This window comes from Gekko japonicus, unplaced genomic scaffold (genome assembly GCF_001447785.1).
Source record: "Gekko japonicus isolate JY-2015 unplaced genomic scaffold, Gekko_japonicus_V1.1 scaffold5458, whole genome shotgun sequence".
Classification (NCBI taxonomy): Eukaryota; Metazoa; Chordata; class Lepidosauria; order Squamata; family Gekkonidae; genus Gekko; species Gekko japonicus.
The window spans coordinates 17,937-39,712 of record NW_015159882.1 but is presented as its reverse complement, the minus strand read 5'-3'; the positions used below and the strand labels follow the sequence as shown (position 1 = coordinate 39,712).

Genomic DNA, 21,776 nt, shown 5'->3' with positions numbered 1-21,776 from the left:
TATCCGTTCCCCCCCCCCCTTTTTTAACTTAAAGAAAAACTTTTTTTGTTTTAATACTGGTTCCGCACAAGCTACGTTTGACAAAAGGCCCTAGATGTTGTGCAGTTTATGTAAGAAAGAAACAAGGGAAAAGTACAATCACAGCAATTGTTGCTATATAATAATAGTTAGAAAGTCAGTTTGAGCCAATCAATTATATTCAGAGGAAAATAAGCCTTGAGGTTTTCCAGACCAATTCTGCAGGAACAATGGGCCTCATCAGGCCAAAGGGCCACTCTGTCAGCAACTCCCCATTCACTAGGGATCCCAAGTCCCCCCCGGGGGGGGGGAATCCCCGCCCCAGAGGCCTGTTCCCTGGCACCGCCGGATCGGGCCCCGGGGGGAACTCCACCCCGACGTGCACGTCACTGGCAGGGACGCGGGCGCGGGCACGCTGGGGGCAGGGCCCCCAGCGTGCCTGGCGTCCTCTGGTTGTTGGCCTTCCAGAAAAACTGGTTGGCCACTGTGTGAGACAGACCTGATGGACTATTAGTCTGATCCAACAGGGCTCTTCTTAGGTTCTTAATCTACCTGAACAAATGTAAAATTTACTTTTTGCAATATACCTCTTTGGAGATTTATTTTACTGCATGCAATATCACGTGGTTCTGTGACTGGGAAAACTCTGCTATATTAACCAAATATCCCAATAATAATAGCAAGGCAAAAAGCAATTACAGAGCTATAAAGAGGGCACCTTAGAGCGGGCAAATGGCAAGGAATTGTGCCCTGTGGAAAAGTATGTTAAGAAATACTCTTTGTAGGTTGCCGGGGGGGGGGACACATGAAGGCAGGAGCCAAAAAAAGATAGTGATAGAAAGAGAGAGAGAGAGAGAGAGAGAGAGAGAGAGAGATATCTGTAATCTCTCACCATAATGCACACGGGGGCTGTAACATGCAAACTCCATGCGAGTCGCTTTCGTAATGGCCTCTTCACGGCTTCGCTTCAAACGGGGGCAGGCACCTGTGGGGGGTCGGAATCAAGAGAGAGATGAGATCAGGATTCCCCGGAAGACTCCGGAGCCATTAGCACAAAGTGGTTGTGGAGGAAAACGGACTTCTTTGGGGAAACAGGAGAATCTGGGAGACAGGATGCCTTGGTTGCTTGTGGGAGAGAAATAGGGGTGGGACAGGGACCTGCCCCTCCCAGGTTCTCAAGGAGGCTTTTCAGATGTGGTGGTTTTCCTGAAAGTGTCTATCACTATCCGCCCAAATGAAGTGATCACAGGAAACGCTCCTGTTCAGGGAGAAACTGCTGCTGATTCAGTAGCTTGAAAATGGTGATTCTTGCCCTCCAACAGCGGGCACCTGTTGCGCTGTACTTGCTTCACTCGCTACGTGAAAAGTTGGATGGCATTGGGAGGAACGGACTGTGCAATGTCTCTTAATACTAGCACAGACTTTGGAGTTGAGGGCAGTAGACAGTGAAGGCTAGATAGGGTGCTCCCTGACCTTTCCTTCATCTAACTCCTTCTGCTGCCCCTTTGTTACCCAGAATGCTACCCTCAGGGGGTTCCTTCCTTCCAGTCATACTTTCTACTATCTCTCTCCATCCTAGCTTAGAAGAAGAGGAAGAGTTTGGATTTATACGCAGCGTTCCGTGCGCCTTGGCGTTTAGCCATGCCAGCCACATGACCACAGAAATGTCTTCGGACAGCGCTGGCTCTTCGGCTTTGAAACGGAGATGAGCACCGCAACCCTAGAGTTGGATTCGACTGGTTTTCGAGCAAGGGAACCTTTACCTTTACCTTCACTACCTGAAGGAATCTCAGAGTGGCTTACAATCCCTTTCCCTTCCCACAACAGACACCCTATGAAGTAGGTGGGGCTGAGAGAGAGCTCTTTCGAGAACTGCCCTTGAGAGAACAGCTCTGAAAGAACTTGTGACTGACCCAAGGTCACACCAGCAGCTGCACGTGGAGGAGTGGGGAATCAAACCGGGTTCTCCCAGATTAGAGTCCGCGCTCCTAACCTCCACACCAAACTGGCTTAGACAGATAGCTAAAAGCCTTTACTCTCCTTTTCCTGTCTGGTATGGAGTTTTCTCACAATAAAGAACTGTTTCTTTTCTCAGTAACAAGCCTTGGTGGGAACCAGTGTTCCCTCTAAGCTGAATTAGCGTGAGCTAGCTCACAGTTTTTTAGCCTCCGGCTCACACATTTTTTCTCTTAGCTCAGGGAGGATGGCTCCAGAGCAAACTAATTTATGCAGTAGCCAAATCGCTCGCTCACAACTTTAACGCCAGTAGCTCACAAAGTATAATTTTTGCTCACAGGACTCCACAGCTTAGAGGAAGCGTTGGTGGGAACGTATTCTTCAAGCAGCCAGACTATAGAATTCTGCTGTGCAGAGACTCTGCTCGGCTTTCAGAGTGGCCCTTCAAAACATATTCCCCCCTAGCTGCAGATTCCTTTGTGTGGGAAGAGCTAAATTACATAATATCACATAACATTACGAGTACTGCAAGGTTGGGTAGCTTCCGAGAGCTCCCTATGGATTGCCAGTATTTCCACCATACCCGGCTCTTCCTGACTTCACGGGCATGTGGCAGGAGAGCATTAATAACAGCGAAGGGGATTCATGTAACTCAGCTGGCGAGCATGTGCCCAGCCGTGTTGCAGTTGTGCTACCAGATACACACCCTCCTTGATTCAATTGACCCTTTGGTCAAGTGAGCAGTGCATCCTGACTGCAGGAAGGCAGGCCCATAGCCACCGGGGGAATTGGGGGGCAATGCCCCCCCACAGATGAGCGCAGGCTCCCTCAGACAAGGTTGGTTTTTTTAAAAAAAGAATGGCATACTGCCACATGCAGCGCCTCACTTGGATGTGTCTGGAGTCTTGGAAGCTTGACTACCCTATGTTCTTCTACAAATGGACCTTGAGCTTGTTTGGAGGTTCTAGCAGGGGAGCGCAGCTATCGTATACCCTTGACCGAAGAACGGTACACTCCTTCTACTCAGACAGATTTTTTAAAAGAAAATTCGGGAGGGAATTTTTAAAAATTGATGTATTCATTTTTTTAAAAAATGTAAGATGCATGTGGATGTTCCAAAATGACCCCAGGGGAGCATCAGTCTCATATTTTCTTTTTTCCAGGCCAAAAATAAATAGGTTTTTTAAAATGCAATAAAATAAAATTGCACGAAATAAAATAAAATCGCAAAATGCAAAATAGAGGGAGTCCGAGACACACACACACCCCTACAGCTTACACAGAAAAGCAGCCTGGAATTGAGTATCTTCAATCAAAAGGACTAGAGGAAGACTAGAGGTAGCAGTGGAGCCGGAGCTGCTGCTTCTGCGGCTGCAAGAGGAGCAGCAGGTGCAGCCAGGGTGCACCCCCAGATTTCCCCACGCCCCACCCACCAAAACTTTCTGGCTGTGGCCCTGCAGGAAGGGCAGATCTCTTGCCTGGCTGGCCAATTGGAAGTCTTTGTTTAGGTCCTGCCAATGCCTAAAGCTCGATCTCGCACTCAGGCCAAGCAGGTAGCCTTACCTTCCGCGCACTGGCAGACGTCTTCCGAGCACAAGGCCGACACAAACTGGGGCTTGTTGGGCGCTCCGTAGAAGGTGCTGCAGCGCTTTGCTTTAGTGGGAGAGAAGAACAACAGGGATACGTGTAAGTCAGATTGGAGTCCAGCAGCACCTTGGAGACCAACAAGATTTCCAGGATAGAAGCTTGTGAAAGTCAATGGAATGGAGATCTCGGAGTCCTTATACCCCAGGCAGGGGGTGGGAGGGGTGTTTGCAGAGAAGGAAGTGAGGATGCAGAGGTGCAGTGCCAAATGGAATCAGCTCAATTAGTACAGAGGGGAAAAGCTGGGGGGGGCAGAAACTCGTTGTGTACAGTATCACATGGGCAAACACAAGGTGGCTTAAAATCAAGTAGAAGTGGACCAGTTTTCTCCTCACACAGTGTCCCTGTCCCATAAGTCAAGTGCCCCCAAAGTCCGACCACTGTTTACATACACGTAAGATTGTTTATGTATCTGCCCTGGGTCCTGTTGCCCCGAGTCCTGTCAGATGTGCCCTAGCAGTTCTCTGTGGAAGCTTAATTCCCAGGCACACAGGGACCTAATCTAGATCAGGACCACAGCATGTGGGGGGGAGGGCCTAATCCTCCCCCCCCCTGCTGTTTTCCTGAACTGAAAGCAACCAGAGGGAATGTTACTTGCCTCACTGGGGAAACTTACACGCATCACCAAAATAAGGCCCTTTCTGCACCCGTATTTTGCCTCAGTTTCTAAGCACATCCTATTCTTCCATTCTGCATTCCCTCCCACTTCCCGTTTGTGTCAGGGCTTTCTCTTGTTTCTGCATTTGTTTTACGGGAATCTGCATTCGGACCGCTTCCAGCACACTGTAGCCCCGCAGTTACCAAAACTCCTTTTGCTGTGATTATTTGGTCTCATCTGCTTTCTAATTGCTAATCCTTCCTGAAGTAGAAGTGTTCCTGCGGGTATTTAAGTGCTGCCCTCTGCCCTCCCCCGTTTCCACCTCTCTCTCTTCAGGCTGATGGTCCCTCCCCATTCTGTTGTCTTTGCCTCCTTCTCCAAATACAAAAGCGGATGTGTCCTCCCACTCAGGCAAACTTTTACAAAGCCAGGGAGAGCATAAGAAGGAATCAGTAAATATAAAGGACTAGGGGATTCCCTGCTCCCGAATGTGTCAGTCTTGCATGTGTGGGCCTGGATTTCCCCCACCCCCTTCTTTTTGCAGAATCACGGAGGGAGGGAGGGAGGGGTTGGGCCTGCAGTTAAAGGTTTTGAAAGACGTTTGCCTTTCTCTTCATCGTAGACAAAACAGCCAGTGAGCTCAAAAAATGCGGGGTTTGCTTGTAGATGCAGAATGCAGAATACACAAATAAATAACCTGGAAGGGGGGGGGAAACCGGTGCAGAGGGAATGTGTGCAACTGCAAAATCAACCCTTAAGGCTCGACTCCTCCAATTCTCTGGAGCAAGGCTGTCAGTGCAGAAAGGGCCATGGTTTCAAAGGGTAGCCATGTTGGTCTGCAGTAGAACGGCTAGGTTCAAGTCCAGCAGCCCCTTAGAAACCAACAAGATTTTCGGGGTATGAACTTCCAAGAGTCAAAGCTGCCTTCATCAGATACCAGAAAAGCTTATACCTGACAAAGAGCGCTTTGACTTTTGAAAGCTCGTGCCCTGAAAACCCCTGTTGATCTCTGAAGTGCTGCTAGACTCAAATCTATATGTATTACCAAGACTCAGAAAAGCAGGTGCCCAGAAGCACGCTAGTGGGCGCCATGTTGGGGATTGCTGCTGTCTATGACTTTTTGCTTACCTGGTTCATAGAAGTCATACACCGTGGCACTTGCTGGCTGGAGTTTTCCCACAGGGACCAGCTGTTTTGCTCCAAACGAGACACATTCACGTCCTGATAATGGCACCTATATATGAATACACAAAATTGCTTTGTATCACCGGTATCTCCAGAATTTGTATCACCAGATCCAGAATTCAGGCTGAGCCTCTTTGCCAACTCCGGGACAGTTTGTGTTAGAATTATTGGGCACTGAACCTAGGGCCTGCTGCATACAAAAACAAACATCCTGCCCTGAGTTATGGCCCCACTTGGATGAGTGGACTGGAGGCTGAAGTAGGAGATAGAGATCATTGGTGACAGAGGAGAGATGGAAACTTTCTTTACCAATGGAAAGCATGGAATGAGCAAGAAAACACTGGGCTCTTTCACATTCTCATCTTTGTCACTTTTGTGTCCCTGTTACTTGGGGAGGGGGGTGTCTTTTCCACACTTGTTTTGCTCCCTCTAGTGGCTGATTCGGTATTACATCACTGTATGACCGGCACATCTCCTTGCAGATTTACAGTGCAGCGAAATATATCAGACATACAGTGATCATAAGAGCCCTTAGATTTTCCACTAAATCAGATTAGGAGTACCTATAAATCATGTAATGTTTTTTATACAATGGTTCGATCCTGGAACATTTAAGTAGCAACACACTCCACTGAAGCATATACACAGTTTATCTCCCTTCTGAATTCCTATAGCTAGTCCTCCAAACACCTGGGATTAAGAGGTGGGGCTTCCAGTCTTTGCTTGTAGATTCTTGCTCACAACAGGTGAGTTAGCAAACAGCCTGTTCATAACTCTGTATTAAGTAGTAATTCCCCCATTCTCATCCCCATCCAATTACTTAATTTTAACTAAGTCACAACACACAGGCAGGACTGGTTGTGTTTCCGCTGTACTAAAGGTGGGAAATCCGATTTCTGCAATGTACAGACCTTATCTCTGCAGCCATAAGGGCTAGAAACTTGCTAACTGTAAACGGAGAGCTGTCCCCCTGTGCCTTTAAACGGCAACCAGATACAGAGAAATTTAGCAGGTTAAACTTTCCTTGGAGATAAAACAACAGGAAAAGCTCCTGTACTGGCTTAGTTTCTCCGTATGCCAGGCTACTTTTTAAACACACACACAGGAGAAACACTATTTTAAAAGGTGGCAACCCGAACGCTTCTTGCAGAGTAACCACCGCTTGGAATAAGTAAAGGCCCCCCCCCCCACTTAGTGCCCTTGGGTGCCAGTGGTGCCCACCAAGTGTGTTAGAAAATGGGTGGGGTCAGGTGGGGCTTTTGTCTAGCGAGGCCTCTGACTTCGCCATTAGAGATCTGATTAACCTGTACAATTTTTTTTTTTAATGTTGCTTTCGCAGCCGGTGCCACCACAGCAGAAGGATAATTACTATGTTAACGGAAGGTAAACTGTGTCTATGCAAGCAGAAGTTGCCCCCTTAAGACCAACAAAGGTTTATTCAAGGTAGGTGCGTGCACACGAGAGCCAGTTTGGTGTAGTGGTTAAGTGCACGGACTCTAATCTGGGAGAACGGGGTTTGATTCCCCACTCCTTCACTTGCAGCTGCTGGATGACCTTGGGCAAGCCATAGTTCTGTCAGAGCTGTTCTCTCAAGGACAGTTCTGGAAAGAGCTCTCTCAGCCCCGCCTACCTCACAGGGTGTCTGTTGTGGAGAGGAGAAGGGAAAGGAGCTTGTAAACTGCTCTGAGTGAAGGGCAGGGGTATAAATCCAATCTCTTCTTCTCATACCTTGAATAAACCTTTGTTGGTCTTAAAGGGGCCACTGGATTCTAAATTTGTTCTACTGCTTCAGACCAACACAGCTGATCATCTGGATCTATGTATATATGCAAGGTAATATGTTTCAAACAATATGTTCATTTACAAAGGCATCCTCTTAAGCAGAAATTCTGCCTGAAGTGCTGGAGGGTTAGGCCTATCTGAACCGCCTGACCTTTTGTGCTTGGCTCCACCTCCTGTGGCAGCCATTTTGTAGCTGCGCCCACCACCCTGTGGCAGCATCCCAAAGATTGCACGCGGGTTCAAAAAGGCTGGGGACCCCTGGAATACCATTTGTAATGTACCATTGGAGACTCTTTCATAGAAGAGCCCCCTCCCAAAAAAAAAAAACCCTCAGGGAGACCCTTCCAGCTAGAGCAGAATCTTGAAACCCTGGGCCTCTACTGTGTCCAATGGAGTAAAAGAGCCATCACCAGACGGGGAAGGCTGTCCTTTCCTGGCTACTTCTCTCATTACTTGATTCTCCCCTGCAAGCTTCTCTCACCGAAATGAAATACAGGAGCAGCCGTCGTCCTTGGGTCTCCCAATGGCTGATGTACCGATCAGAGAGATCTCGCAGCTGAGGAGGCAGGCGAGAGACAGGATGAAAGTTAACCAGGGAACAAACAGGTGGATTCCCCTGTTAGAAGAAGGCTCCCAAGGTGGGGCACCATAGCCTTCGTCCTTTCCGAAACGATGCTGTAGCAGATGACTATCGGGCTTACCAAGTACTTACTGTGATTCGACGGGAGACACATACGTCTTCCCAGGAGCATTCCCACGCGGACAACAGTCGCGCCGCACCATGCCATCGCCAGGAAGTGACGCCGGGCAACGCTTTGGCAATGGGGCTGGAAACTCGATGGTACCATCGAGTTTTCAGCCCCATTGTCAGAGCGTCGCCCAGCGTCACTTCCTGGCGACGGCATGGTGCGTTGCAGGGAGGAATGTTCCGGCCGGGGAGCATGTGTCCCCCACCGGATTGCGGTAAGTACTTGGGAACCCTAACGACTATTCTGATCCACTAAGAATTACTTGGATGTCAGTATATTGGGATATTTACAAGTTACTTGCACTTTCAGTCATTATGGAGTTAACTGTTGTTTTTAGTAAACAGGAAATCACCTAACTAACCTGTAACCAATTAAAAGTTGAGTTCAGTTAGCCCAGGAAAACTGTAGGCAGTGTTAGTAAAATGAAATGATTTATAGAGTTGTGACTGGCTGATCAAAGTATTGGATGTTTGCATTTTATTACCAGCTTCCATTCTTTGTTTGCGAGGAAGGAGATGCCATTATAGTTTTAGCCATGCAATAGTCATGATCAGGGCTTTTTTTGTAGAAAAAGCACAGCAGAAACTCATTAGCATAACAGGCCACACCCAACAGCAGAAATGCATTAGCATATTAGGCCACATCCCTGACAGAGCAGCTCATTAGCATATTATGCCACACCCCACATTACCAGAAGTGTGGTCATCCAGCCACACCCACCTTTTGCTTCTTATTCTGTTTACCTAGTTTGTTGTCAAAACCCAGGGCTTTTTTTTTGTAGCAGGAACTCTTTGCATGTTAGGCCACACACCCCTAATGTAGCCAATCCCAATGAGTGCCTGCTGTTGGGTGTGGCCTATTATGCTAATGAGTTCCTGCTGGGCGTGGCCAACTCGTGAGCCAGCCGGAACTCTGTTCCTGTGCGTTCCTGCCCAAAAATAGCCCTTGTCATGATGTAGCTCTAGAAACTCACTGTGTTGTTCTTATTATTTTCTCCAAAGCTCCCTTCCCTAAACTAGATAAGGTTACTTTTACTTTAAAAACATGGTGTCTGGCTCTTGTTTATTTACTCTGGATTTTAAAAGAACTCCTCAACACAATAAATCAGTGAAGGGGTTTAAATCTGCCTTTCTCAGCTGAACATAAAGAGAAAATACACATTACCCCTGTGGCCACATGTAACGAAGCTTCAGAAGGGACCTTTTGCATCGCAGAAGGGATGGGGAAGGGAATGTTTCACCTGGAAGCTTGTAATTTGTCGTTTGCTTGGTCCTAATAAAAGATGGCTTCCCTGACCTGGCTGACCCAGCCTGACCCAATCTCATCAGATCTCAGAAGCTAAGCAGAGTTAGCCCTGGTTAATACTTTGATGCAGGGGTCGTTTCGTAGAAAAAGAGCTAGGGGAACTCATTAGCATAACTCATTAGCATATGCTACACCCCCTGACATCACCGGAAGTGTGTCATAAGGCCACACACCCCGCCCCCAACGGTCCTGGCCGCTGTCGCCGGCCTTGCCGAGCCCCATGAGGGGCCTGGCAGTGGACCTGCAAGGCCGGCAGGAGCGCGAGGAAGCCCCGCGAAGGCCCTCCCTGGCCCCAGGCAGGCAGGCGTGGGGAGAGGCAGGGAGGAAGCAACTTACCCTCCCTCTTCTCCTGCCTCCTCCTGGCTGAATGAGGGCCGGAAGCGGGGCGGCCGGAAGCAGGGGACGGGGCGTCATGTGCCCCGCCCCCCATACCTCACCCGAGGGAACTGCGATCCCCCCCGAAATGACCTCTGCTTTGATGGGAGACCACCATGGAAGACTGGGGTTGCTACGCAAAGGCAGGCAAATAGCAAAACCCTGTTTGTCTCTTGCCTTGAAGACACGATGGGGTAATCATAAGTCAGCTCCGACAACTTTCACCACAATAAAAGACATTATATGGATTGTGTTCTGCTTTTTTCGGAACAACCTGTTCCTTGCCAGTGTCTTTCCCCCTGAAAATTCCACACACAGTGGCTTTTACAGCCATGAAATTCCAGGCCAACAGCCACAATAAAACATCTGCTGCTCAGCTTTCCCTGAGAGTTTCAGCCACTGCTGGGAGACAGCTAGATTAGAATCCAGTAGCATCTTAGATCTTCAGGGGATAAGCTTTTAAGAGTCAGCTCTGAGCTCTGTATATTGGTTTATTGTATGTTAATTATCCACTTGTATGGATCCACAAAGTGTGGGATTATTTTTTACATAAACAATGAAGATGCTGAAAGTCAATTACTTAGCCCTTTAGATAAATGGTACCCAATAGTGGAGAAAATGAACATAGATAAGTTTGACTGGGAACATATCAAAACACCCAAACACGAGTTATTAATGTTTGGTTGAAGGCCGTAAACACAAATGTTAGTACTAATTTCTGATTTAGCTCAAAAACAAACACGGGTAAGCACAACCAAAATGTATATCTTCATTTGAATAATATTTTTCATAAAACTAAGCTTGTTCCTTGTACCGTATATATTTATCTGATAATGTAAAGTTGCACTGTATTGTCTGCTATAAACCAAAAATACCAATAAAAAGTTAATTAAAAAAATTATCCGCTTGTATTGTATAAAGTTTTAAGTTTAATTTAGAAAATGCAACCCCACCCCCTCCCAAAAAAACCTCCTCTGAGCTTTGACTCTGTCTCGAAAGCTTACTGCTGTCATAATCCACCCTGAGCCCGCTTGCGGGGAGGGCGGAATATAAATTTGAATAAATAAATATTCATAAATTATGCCCCCCCCCCAAATCTTGTTGGTCTCTAAGGTGCTACTGGACTTGAGTCTAGCTGTTGTACTGCAGACCAACATGACTGCCCTCTGAAACTATCTGTTGGGTGACAACGGCCTAGTCTTCCCGCTCAAACGTCTGAGGTACTGGGGGAGGGAAGCTTCTAGAGCAGAAGGTATTTCTAGGCAGACTGGAAGCTCGGCACTTGTTATTTGAGGGAACTGAAGCTCAGACCGCTGCTGCTGCTGCCGCCACACACACACACACACCTTGTCAAGGTCGTCCTTGTTTGGCTCGAAGCCACTGAGCATGGTGATGTCAACAATGACCATGCCTGTGACGTGTGCCCCTGGTTGCCTCCTGTAAGAGAAGGAAAGAGAAAGAAGTGGGAGGTCAGGACAAAGATTTAGTGTCCTTATTCGTTTTTAAAACTATCCCGATTCACAAGTGGATAAATGGTTCAGGTTGAACCCACAGCACACACCGACTAAATGAAATAAGAATCCACCAAACAGCCAAAGAAGCTGGAGAAGCTAAACAAGAATATCATCATATAAACCCAGCCAGAAAACTGCAGTTACCCCCAAGCAATACAATTCTACAAAGCAACAATCTTTTTGCGAATGTTCGGGCAGGTTAACATGCCCTTCCGCAAGAACACAGGGAGAAAGCGTGACTGCCAGCGTGGCGTAGTGGTTAAAGCATTGGATGAGGATCTGGGAGACCCAGGTTTGAATCCCTACTCTGCCATGGAAGACTGCTGGGTGACCTTGGACCAGTCACATCCTCTCAGACTAAACGATCTCACAGGCTTGTTATGAAGATAAAACAGAACGATGCAAGCTGCTTTGGGTCCCCATTGGGGAGAAAGGTGGGAAATAAATGAATGCATAAAGGAAACAAAATAAGGCTTGGCACACAAAGATGGTGCAGTGGCAGAAAAGGGTCCCTGTCCATGGGCGTCATCCAGTCTCAGTGCTACACTGCAGGTATACAGTCTAGTCAGACACGTTATGGTAGCAAAAAACTTTGAATGTATGTTACAAAGATCAAGCTGCCTGGCAGACCCAGCACAAGTACAGATTGTTTTCAAAGGGAGTTAGACACATTCATGGAGAAAAGGTCTATCAGTGGCTACTAGCCATGGTGGCTGAGGGGAATCTCCATATTCAGAGGCATTAAACCTCTGAATCCCAGAGCCAGGAGGCAACCTCAGGGGAAGGCCTCGGACTCTATGCCCTCTTGTTGGCCCTCCAGAGGAATTGGTTGGCCACTGTGTGAGACAGGATGCTGGACTAGATGGACCCTCACTGGTCTGATCCAGCAGGGCTCTTCTTATGTTCTTTTGTTCTTGTAATAGGGAATTAGATTCATGGAGGATAAATCTATCAGTGGCTACTAGCCACGGTGGCTGAGGGGAATCTCCACATTCAGAGACATTACACCGCTGAATTCCTGAGCCAGGAGGTAACGTCACGGGAAGGCCTCGGCCTCTAGGCCCTGTTGTTGGCCCTCCAGAGGAATCGGTTGGCCACTGTGTGAGACAGGATGCTGGAATTAGAGGGACCACTGGTTTGATCCAACAGGGCTCTTCTTCTGTTCTTATATTTTGCGTTATCTTTCATACTTTTATGGTACAAAGGCAAGCCCTTCAAAAATGAATGCTTGATTTATGTACAAAAGTTTCAGTTCCTCTATACGGGGTCGCTGATGCTGTAAAGAGGAAGAGCCGGCACGGAACCCAAAGCCCTCCAAAATGGGCGGAGACCCAGCTTCTAGCCCTCAGGCTGTGCCTGGCCTCACTCGAGCTCACCACAAACAGACGTTGTAAACGACTTTCTCTTGGGACTTTCCGGGTCCTTTGGCTTCCCGCCTGCGACGTTGCCGGGCATCAAACAACTGGATGGGCGAGAGCGGCTGGTCAGCAGGCCGTTGTGCTGGCCCAGAGCTGTCTGAGCCATAATCTTCATATTCGTAGTAATACTCATAAGCGTCCGCTGTTGTGAGAAGAGATGAGAGAAAATGACAAGGACTCTGGGAGCAAAGGGGCAGAGGGGTAACATTGGGGTGTTCCACACGGGTTTTCAGCCCCAAGTTCAATGCTTGTGGGAGGGTTTTTTCCTTCTTTTCCTGTTTCTCTTCAGTGGTGTGGTGCATTTGTACACCTCTAGCTCTTTTCCATTCCCTAGCTCTTTTCTGTTCTTTCTCAAACCAGCTTTGCTCTGAAGTAAAGCCTGGATGGCTGTTTTTTGTAGGTGAGAAAATCCAGATTTTTCTGGCCCTCACAGTAGCCATTTTCTCTGACTCTGTTCCCACAGCAGTAGGGTTGCCAAATGAATTTTGGCCGGGAGCAGGGGGCTCCCGGCCGGCGTCTAACTCGTGCACGCACGCACATCACCCGGAAGTGATGTCGCACGCTGGGGGTGGGGCCACGCCATTTGAGGGGAAAACTCTTTGTTTTCCCCTCAAATGGCGTGGCCCCGCCCCCAGCGTGCGACGTCACTTCTGGGTGACGTGCGCGCGGGGGTGAAGTTTCCCCCGGGCCCGATTCCGTGTGGGGCGGAAGTCGGGCTTTGAAAGCGGGGGGAAATCTGCCCCCCGGGGGGATTTGGGAACCCTACACAGCAGCCACTTCCTCCCCCCACCACCAGGGGACTTTTGTGTGCATACACACTTCTTCTGGAAAAGTGTGCATGCACACGAAAGCTTATACCCCGAGTTAAACTTTGTTGGTCTTGAAAAGTACTGGGTTCGCCACATGGAGGACCCGGACAACAACATGCGTTTGCACACGTTTATTGAACTTCTCACTGGAACTAACAAACGGCCCTGCAAGGCCAACTATATACACACCCACCCAGCACACACCCAGTCCCGTTGGAGGGTTTGAATTTCCCGCCAAAGTGGCTATTGGTGAATTCTGGGGGAATTAGGATCCTAGGCTTCTATTGTCTAGAGGAGCCAAGCTCCTTACTGTAGCCGCGTACCCCTGGTGGCGGCCCGCGTACATAACAGGTCTTAAAGGTGTCACTGGACTCAGACTTTGTTCTGTTGCTACATCTACTGCTACAGTGTACAGAGTGCCATTTTTTTAAAAAAGTTGCAAATTAAACCCAAACAAATGGTAACGTTAGTTTATATGGTTACCATTTGTTTCCCCAGAATTAAACCCAAACAAATGGTAACCATATCAACTAAACTTGTTATTCCTGTTTGGTCCTTGCATCTGTTCTACAACCTTTATTATGTTGTATGCTACTTTGCTGCTCACCCTCTACCTATATGTGTGGACTGGTAACTTCCATTTCACTGTATCTGAGGAAGTGTGCATGCGCACGAAAGCTTATTCCTCGAATAATACTTGGTTGGTCTTAAAAGTGCCACTGGATCCAAACTTTGTTCTGCTGAGTCAGACCAATATGGCTACCCACCTGAATCTGAGCCCGTTCGCGGGGAGGGCGGGGTATAAATGCAATAAAAGAAAGAAAGAAAGAAAGAAATAATTGTGGGAAGGGTTTTTGTTTGTTTGTCTGTTTGCTTACTAACACTCTTTAATGTAAAGCCTTACATTTAGTGGTGTGCAATTTTTTAAAAATTCTGTATTTTTTGGTTCAGGTCTATTGGACCCCCCAAAAAACGATATTTGGGAAAAATCTCAGATTTTTCAGAAATCCCAAATTTTTCAGGTCCAATAGACTTGAGAAGAAAAAATACCAGCCTGGTTTAAACTATGCCGCAGGAGAGGCCAGCTCCAGGATCTGTGTGCCGTGGGGGAGATCACTCCCCATGGCACACAGATCCTACTGAGACAGCTTCTCCTGCAGCATAGTTTAAACCACGCTACAGAAGGAGCCAGACCCAGGGTCTTTGTACCTTTGGAAGATTGCTCCCCAAGGCACGCAGATCCTTGGCTGGGACAGCTTCTCCTGCAACCCAGTTTAAACCGGGCTACACGAGAAAACAGCCCCAAGCCGAGCTGGTGGGAACTGTCTGTTCCCCCTGGCACAGCCAATCCGGATCCTCAGGCTGTCTTCTGCAGGCCCTTTAAACTTTAAAGGGACTGCAGTAGAAGCCCAACAAACAGATGAGAGGTGGGAGCAATCTGCTTCCACCTCTTCTCTGTTTTCAGATCTACCAGTAATTCCTGAATATACCCAAGGTGTTTGGGGGATTCCCCACCCCCCAAGACAACCTGGATACACTGGGAAAGCCAAAATATACCCGGGTATATTTTCAGTTTGGGTAGACCCAAATGCACACCCCTACTTATGATACGAAAGCAATAATTCTCTAAATCAATACATTTGGCCTTCAGTGGCATGATTTCTCTCTCAGCAAAACGATCTTTGCAAAGACTTTCCTGGATTTCATGCAGCTCAGGAAAGCAAGTTGGGGGAAGCAAACCAATATTAAGCAATAAGACGCTGAAAGAGTACTTGCAGTCAAAAAGAACTGCAGCAGCATGAGCTAAAAAGACAAAACAAGATTTTAATGAAGCTCTTTGGCAAGCGGGGGTAGTTATGAGGAAAACCCCAGATTCCTGCCCCCCTGTTTCCCTTGCAACAAATGCACAAGGATTTCCAAGGAGAGAATCAGGAGGCAGGTGATGGCGCACAATTTGGGTTTCTAGCTCTAGAACGGGAAATTCCTGAGGATTTTGGGGGGGGGGTGAAGCCTGGGGAGACAAGGGCTGCCAAGTCCCCCCGGGGGGCGGAAAACCCCGCCTCAGAGACCCGTTCCCCGACGCCGGGGAATCGGGCCCCGGGGGGAGCCCCGCCCCAGCGTGCACGTCACAGGGAAGTGACGTTATGACACCGGGCACGCTGGGGGTGGGGCCACGGCCATACAAGGGAAAACTCACTTTCCAGACGGGAGTCCCCCGCCGGCAAGGTAGGTGCCACTTGGCAACCCTAGGGGGGACAGGGGGTTGGGGAGGGGAGGAACCTCAGCAGGGTGTATAATGTCATAGAGACCAACTTCCAGAGCAGCCCCATTCTCTCCAGGGGGAGTCATCTCTGTCGTCTGGAGGCCAGCTGTAATTCCAGGGGATCTCCGGCCACCACCTGGAGGATGGCGAGCCTATGCACAATCCGCCCCATCGATTCCGCCCTGCAAATGCTCCCAAAAAGTTGGGTCACCTTGGTCACCTTGATCCCACCTTTATGGGGAGGCGGGAAGCAAATTTTGAAAGGTCGTATAAATACAATCAAAACAAGCCTGGACTTACGCTGATATTGAACTGAACCACTCAGCTTCACCTCTAAGCCGAGGGTTTGGCAGGAGGTGTTCTGCATTGCCAAGACGTGGAATTGCTTCAGGACCTGCAGGGATCAGGAAGAGGAAATCTTGAACCCCCACAGAAGCACCCTCATGACAGCTGTTAAGGCCCCAGGTGGCCTCAGAACCCAGGAGACCAGGCTTCTATCGAGGGTTGCCAGCTCCGGGATGGGAAATTCCTGGAGATTGTGGGGTGGAGTCTGGGGAGGGTGGGAATAGGAATATATAATGCCTTCGAGTCCATGCTCCAAAGCTCCCATTTTATCCAGGGGGGCGGCAGATCTCTGTCATCTAGGGATCAACTGTAATTCCAGGAGAACTCCAGGTCCCACTTGGAAGTTGGCAATCCTACTCCAATCCCATCCCCCCCCTCCCGAAATTGTTTGAGCCCACTTAGGGATGGGACGAGAGTCTTCTGGCACCCAGAAATTCAACAGCTCGAGTTTTTCATCACCACTGCACTGACATTCACAGCAAAGCCCCTGTGGAATTTCTGTCTCTGCCACACTACTATTGTAAGTAGAAGAATGCTAACAGAAAATAAAAGGCAGGTCCTTCACACTACTATTATAAGTAGAAGAATGCTAACAGAAAATAAAAGGCAGGTCCTTCACATCACCTCCTCCCTGGTCCTTCCTAACTGGAGATGCCGGGGATTGGACCTGGGACTTTCTGCACACCAAGCAGATGCTCTACCACTAAGCCACAGCCCCTCCCAAGTCTCAGGTAATAAGATAGAAAATGTAAGAGCCAATGTGGTATAGCAGTAGAGTTGCCCATCTCCAGATGGGGGCTGGCATTCTGGAATTGTGGAAATATGCCTTCTTCCTTATATCTCTGCGGGGAAAGAGGCTGGAGACTTACTTTTTGAAAAAATGAAACGAATTCAGAGAACCTGCTTAACCTATCAGTACAACGGTATGTAAATGCATATTTGATATTTTAGGGCCATTTAAAAAAAAGGGGGTGTGCTGTGATGCCACCCGTGATGACAGCAACCCTCCCTTGAAAATCTTTGATTATTTAAGGCATATGTGGAAGAAAATAAACTGACTCCACCACTGTGAAAATTCAGAAAGGACAGACGTGCAGAGGAATGGAGTTCAAACCTATTCCAGTGCTTGTGGATTGACTGTCAAGAAAACCAGGGGTAAGTTGACCATGCAGAAAAGCCCCAGGTTTGAGGCAGATTGAAGAAAAGCCAGGGAAACCCCAGGAGGTGCACAAAACCACCATGATGCTGTGGTACATCAAACCAAGGCAAATTCTCTGACCTGGATAGCCCAGGCAAGCCTGATCTCGTCAGAAGCTAGGAAGCTAAGCAGGGCCAGTCCTGGGAAGTATGTGGATGGGAGACCTCCAAAGAATACCAAGACTGGGAGGCCAGAGGCAGGCTATCAAGCCACTTCTCTGAATGTCCTCCGTGCCCCAGTAGGAGTCGCCAGAGGTCGCCATGACTTCCAGGCGGGCACACACATGCACACAAACACACACACAAAACAAAACAAAAACACACACACACACACGCACCCACCCACCCCCCAAAACCAAGGCAAACAACCTGTGTGGAAATAGCCTCAGTGCAGCATCTTCAATCATGACCAGGGGTCATTTCCTGCAGGAGCACACAGGAGCGGAGCTCCGGCAGGAAAGAGCCCAGGGGGTGGGCACATGCAACAAGCCCCACCCTCTGCTCCCAGCAGCCCTCAGTCAGAGCAAGAAGCAGCCAGGTAAGTTGCAGAGCCCCCCCCCGGCTTCCCGGCCCAAAACAATCCAGTGGCACCTTCAAGTATTATTCAGGTACAAGCTCTCCCTCCTCTGCAAGGACAGATCTGCACATCCCCCACCCCATAGCTAGCAATCCAAAACAGTCCAGTGGAGCCTGAGGGGTGGGTGTTGCCTTCTGACGCACTTCCAGTGATGTCAGGGGGTGTGGCACATGCAAATAAGTTATGCTAATGCGTTATGCTAATGAGCTCCTGCACCTCTTTTTCTACAAAATGACCCCTGACCATGACCATCTCTTAATCAAACTGATACCACACAGAGCTATTGCAAGGATACCGGCGTGGGGGGCAGGGGCTTGTGGATGCCAGCCAAAGCTTACAAAGTCAAAAAACAGGGTTATATGAAGACAGAAACATAAGAAGAGCCCTGCTGGATCAGGCCAACAGTCCATCTAGACCAGCATCCTGTCTCACACGGTGGCCAACCAGTTGCTCTGGAGGTCTACCAACCGGGCATAGAGGCCAAGGCCTTCCCCTGGTGTTGCCTCCTGGCTCTGGGATTCATACTTACAGTCAGAGTTCCTTTTCCTTTCCCTTCCACCTTTACATGGATGTCACTCCCGGAGGTAAACTGAAGGAAAGAGAAGAAAGTGAATGACCAAACCAACAACACTATGTAGCATGATTCTGGAATCAATCTGGAGGTCTGAATGTAAGATTTGGGATGCACTGAAGAATACCCACTTTGGGTCCTATGTTGTTCTGGAGAAAGTAAAAGGTAAAGGTTCCCTTGCTCGAAAGCCAGTTGAGTCCGACTCTAGGGTTGCGGTGCTCATCTCCGTTTCAAAGCCGAAGAGCCAGCGCTGAACTACTGACCTTCCACAGCCTGCAGTTCAGCATCTTAACCACTTGAGCCACCGCAGCTCTGGAGAAAGGCAGGCATATAAATACATTTATATCTAAATAATACTGAGAGGTGTTTTCCCCCCCTTGCGTATAATTCTGGAGTGAATGCATTGGTATTACACCACTGAAAACTCCCCAAAAGGTACCACCAAGATCATTTATGTAAGTCGTTATAATACCAATCCAACACTTTTACATATCCAAGATCGCCATGCAAATGCTGAACTGTAATGCATGGCAGTCTTGGATATTTATATGTGTTCCCCATGTGCAGGGGTCCGCAATGCGGCACCCCTGGGTGTGACCTTTGCGGGTGCCCCCAAAGTGTTTTAGAAAGTGGCTGGGGTCAGATGGGGCTTTTGTCTAGCAGGGCTTCTGAGCCAGTGTTCCCTCTAAGCTGAGTTAATGTGAGCTAGCTCACAGTTTTTTAGCCTCTGGCTCACACATTTTTCTCTTAGCTCAGGAAGGATGGCTCCAGAGCAAACTGATCTATGCAGCAGCCAAATCGCTCACTCACAACTTTAATGCCAGGAGCTCACAGAGTAGAATTTTTGCTCACAAGAATCCACAGCTTAGAGGGAGCATTGCTTCTGACTAGCCATTGGAGATCTGATCAAAAAGGCCGAGGACCCGCACTTGAGCATCTAGCACTGAATGGCAGTGTTAAATAGTGAGTTTCATGGATGAACAGACCACAAGCCTAGTGATCAGTTCTACTTTATTAGTAATTTCAGCAAGCACAAGACAAGAATCCAGAGCCTCAGCTCTGTTAAATAGCATGCAACTGCCACACCCAAGCACACCCCACTCCCAGTAATAGGCTATTTACATAACATTACTACTAGATTGGTTACTTTCAGAATCCTGGTCGGCTATTGTTCTTCTGCTCCAAGCTCAGCCAGTCTCTGGGGTGATTCAATCAGGGATGTTTCAATCCCAATATGTAACAGACAGTATTCTGAGAAACAGTTCCCCCCCCTTCAAGTCACGAGTTTAGCCTTTATAGGCTGTGTGTACACTGCATTACAAAAAAAAAAAAAATGTGTTTTAAGGCTGTCATATTTTGCACCAAAAAAACCCCTGTCTGCTGAAACCTGCGTAGATGTGGTCTCAGAAGTAAAAGTAAAAAAGGAACTGTGTTCTGGCTGAGATATAAGATTTTATTTTGATTCTCTGGGTTTGTGACCTGTCCCTCCTGGGAGAAAACATTGTACATAAATCAAATTGCTTTGTTTTAACACAGGTTACTCCAGGAATTTGAGTCCAGCACAGAGAGGATTTTTCTTAGTGCAGACGACACACCGCCCTGATTATCGGGGCCTACCCACCAAAGGGAGGTAGGACACCAGCCAATCAAAAGCACCAACAGAACAACACAAGAAGCAGAGCACTGCTAGGAGAGGGCAAGTTCGGCTCACGTACCTGCAGCTCTTCCTCAACGACCTCATCAGACCTCCCAAATGACATCTGGAATGGCAAGCCTTTCCCAGGGACAGTGAGGGTCACTTTCAGTTCATTGTCTTCCTTTTTGTAGGTACTGATCCAATATTGGGAGAGAGCTTCCAGAGCCACAACCGTGTCCTGGAAGAAACGAAAAAAGGGAGGCCGAGAGAGAAGACAGGAGTCTGGCCAGCTCCTATCTATGTTACTAACAGTGATGGGGAAGCATCCTAAGGCGCCGCCACTGAAGAACCATTACCAGGGAGACAGAAAGGGTCCAGGGGACTGCTGACGGCCAAGGAAGGGGCAGAGGTCGAAGTCCAAGCCAGACAGTGCTGGAGCAGGGGAGCTGTTTCCCTCTTTTTGGCTGCCCCTGTACCATCTAGTCTGGCCCTCGCTTGTGTCCCAACACTGACACCCCTATTGGCCAAAGGCAAGCACTCCAGTTAAGTCAGGTACGGTAGCTTACCTGGGTCGATTTGAAGCCGCCTCCGTAGTTCCGCTGCTCCGTCAGCCATCGAGCCACCTTGCTGGCGGCTTGGGTGTAATTTTGCTTCACTAAGTGAAGGAGCCCGTAGCCCGTGGCCTCCACCGAGATGGCAGAGGCCGACGGCACTTGGGAACGTTTCCTCTCCCCCTGCAGTCGGTCCTGCTCCTCCACCGCCCAGTACATCACTGTGTTGTCTGGAGGCGCGAGTGTAAGAGAACGAATCATTATTTATTTGTTTGCTGAAACATGTATACCCCCACCTTCCCTCGCAGTTCAAAAGTTAACTTCCTACAATATTAGAATGATAGCTTGACAACAAGGGAGATGAGGGGGCAAAAGCTCTTATCTGTTGCTATGAGAGGAAATAGGGCTTCATGGACGAGTCGAGCCCCACCACAGCCTGGGAGTGGGGTAGGGTTGCCAGCTCCAGGTTGGGATATTTCTGGAGATTTTGGGGGTGGTATGCAGGTTTTGGGGAGGGGAAGGACTTCAGTAGAATCATAGAGTTGGAAGGGACCTCCAGGGTCATCTAGTCCAACCCCCTGCACACTGCATGTTGGGTATTACAAGTTAAAATTACACTCAGTATATATGGGGTTAAATGTTTGTTTGTGTTGTCACAGGAAGTCACGTGTGTTTTATGTAGCCAATGTTAATTTAGAACTACAAGCCCGGGAAAATCATCCCTGATCTAGGAGTTTCATTGGAAGCAAAGTGTCAAAGTGTTTTAGCATTTTATGGCTCCTCTTCCCGTCTTTGTCTGGAGTTCTGAAGCAGAAAGAAGAGCAGCCATTACCTCTCTTCTAGTCTTGTCTTTGTAGTGTAAAGATGTAGGGAATTTAGCTCTGTTGTTATTTTCATCCCAGTTACCCTTCCCCATGCTAGAATTTAGTAAAAACTTTCTATTTTAAACACACATGGACTCTGAGTCTGAATTATTTTACTCTGGCACTGCTAAGCTATTTTATCTCTGCTAAAAACCAATTTTTTAAATGCAACAATGCAGGAAATTCACAAATACCTTACCCCCCACACCCCCAGTGACCCCATTTCCATGCCCAGGAGAGGGCAACCCCCCCCCCCTTTCCAGGATCTCCAGCCAAACTAGCCTGGAGAACAATTGCTTCCTGACCCTAAAGTGGTGATCAGCATTCCCCTCGGCATGTGAGAAAGGGCCATAGGGTACAATGCCACCTCCCAAAGCAGACATTTTCTCCAGGGGAACTGATCACTGCTGCCTGGAGATC

The 21,776-nt window shown here is 48.3% G+C and overlaps 1 protein-coding gene across 1 annotated transcript in view; it reads right to left on the bottom strand.

Moving 5' to 3' along the window:
* LOC107107890 (complement C4-like) overlaps positions 1–21,776 on the bottom strand; it is a gene marked incomplete at its 5' end in the record, with an annotated part of 40,203 nt that overhangs the window by 2,837 nt on the left and 15,590 nt on the right. Inside the window, 10 exons of the mRNA XM_015408256.1 lie at positions 911–1,003; positions 3,538–3,627; positions 5,345–5,450; positions 7,665–7,739; positions 10,959–11,049; positions 12,503–12,686; positions 15,917–16,010; positions 18,265–18,324; positions 20,022–20,180; positions 20,509–20,723. Of these exons, the coding sequence (XP_015263742.1) occupies positions 911–1,003; positions 3,538–3,627; positions 5,345–5,450; positions 7,665–7,739; positions 10,959–11,049; positions 12,503–12,686; positions 15,917–16,010; positions 18,265–18,324; positions 20,022–20,180; positions 20,509–20,723 (1,167 nt within the window). The remainder of the gene's footprint in view (positions 1–910; positions 1,004–3,537; positions 3,628–5,344; positions 5,451–7,664; positions 7,740–10,958; positions 11,050–12,502; positions 12,687–15,916; positions 16,011–18,264; positions 18,325–20,021; positions 20,181–20,508; positions 20,724–21,776) is intronic.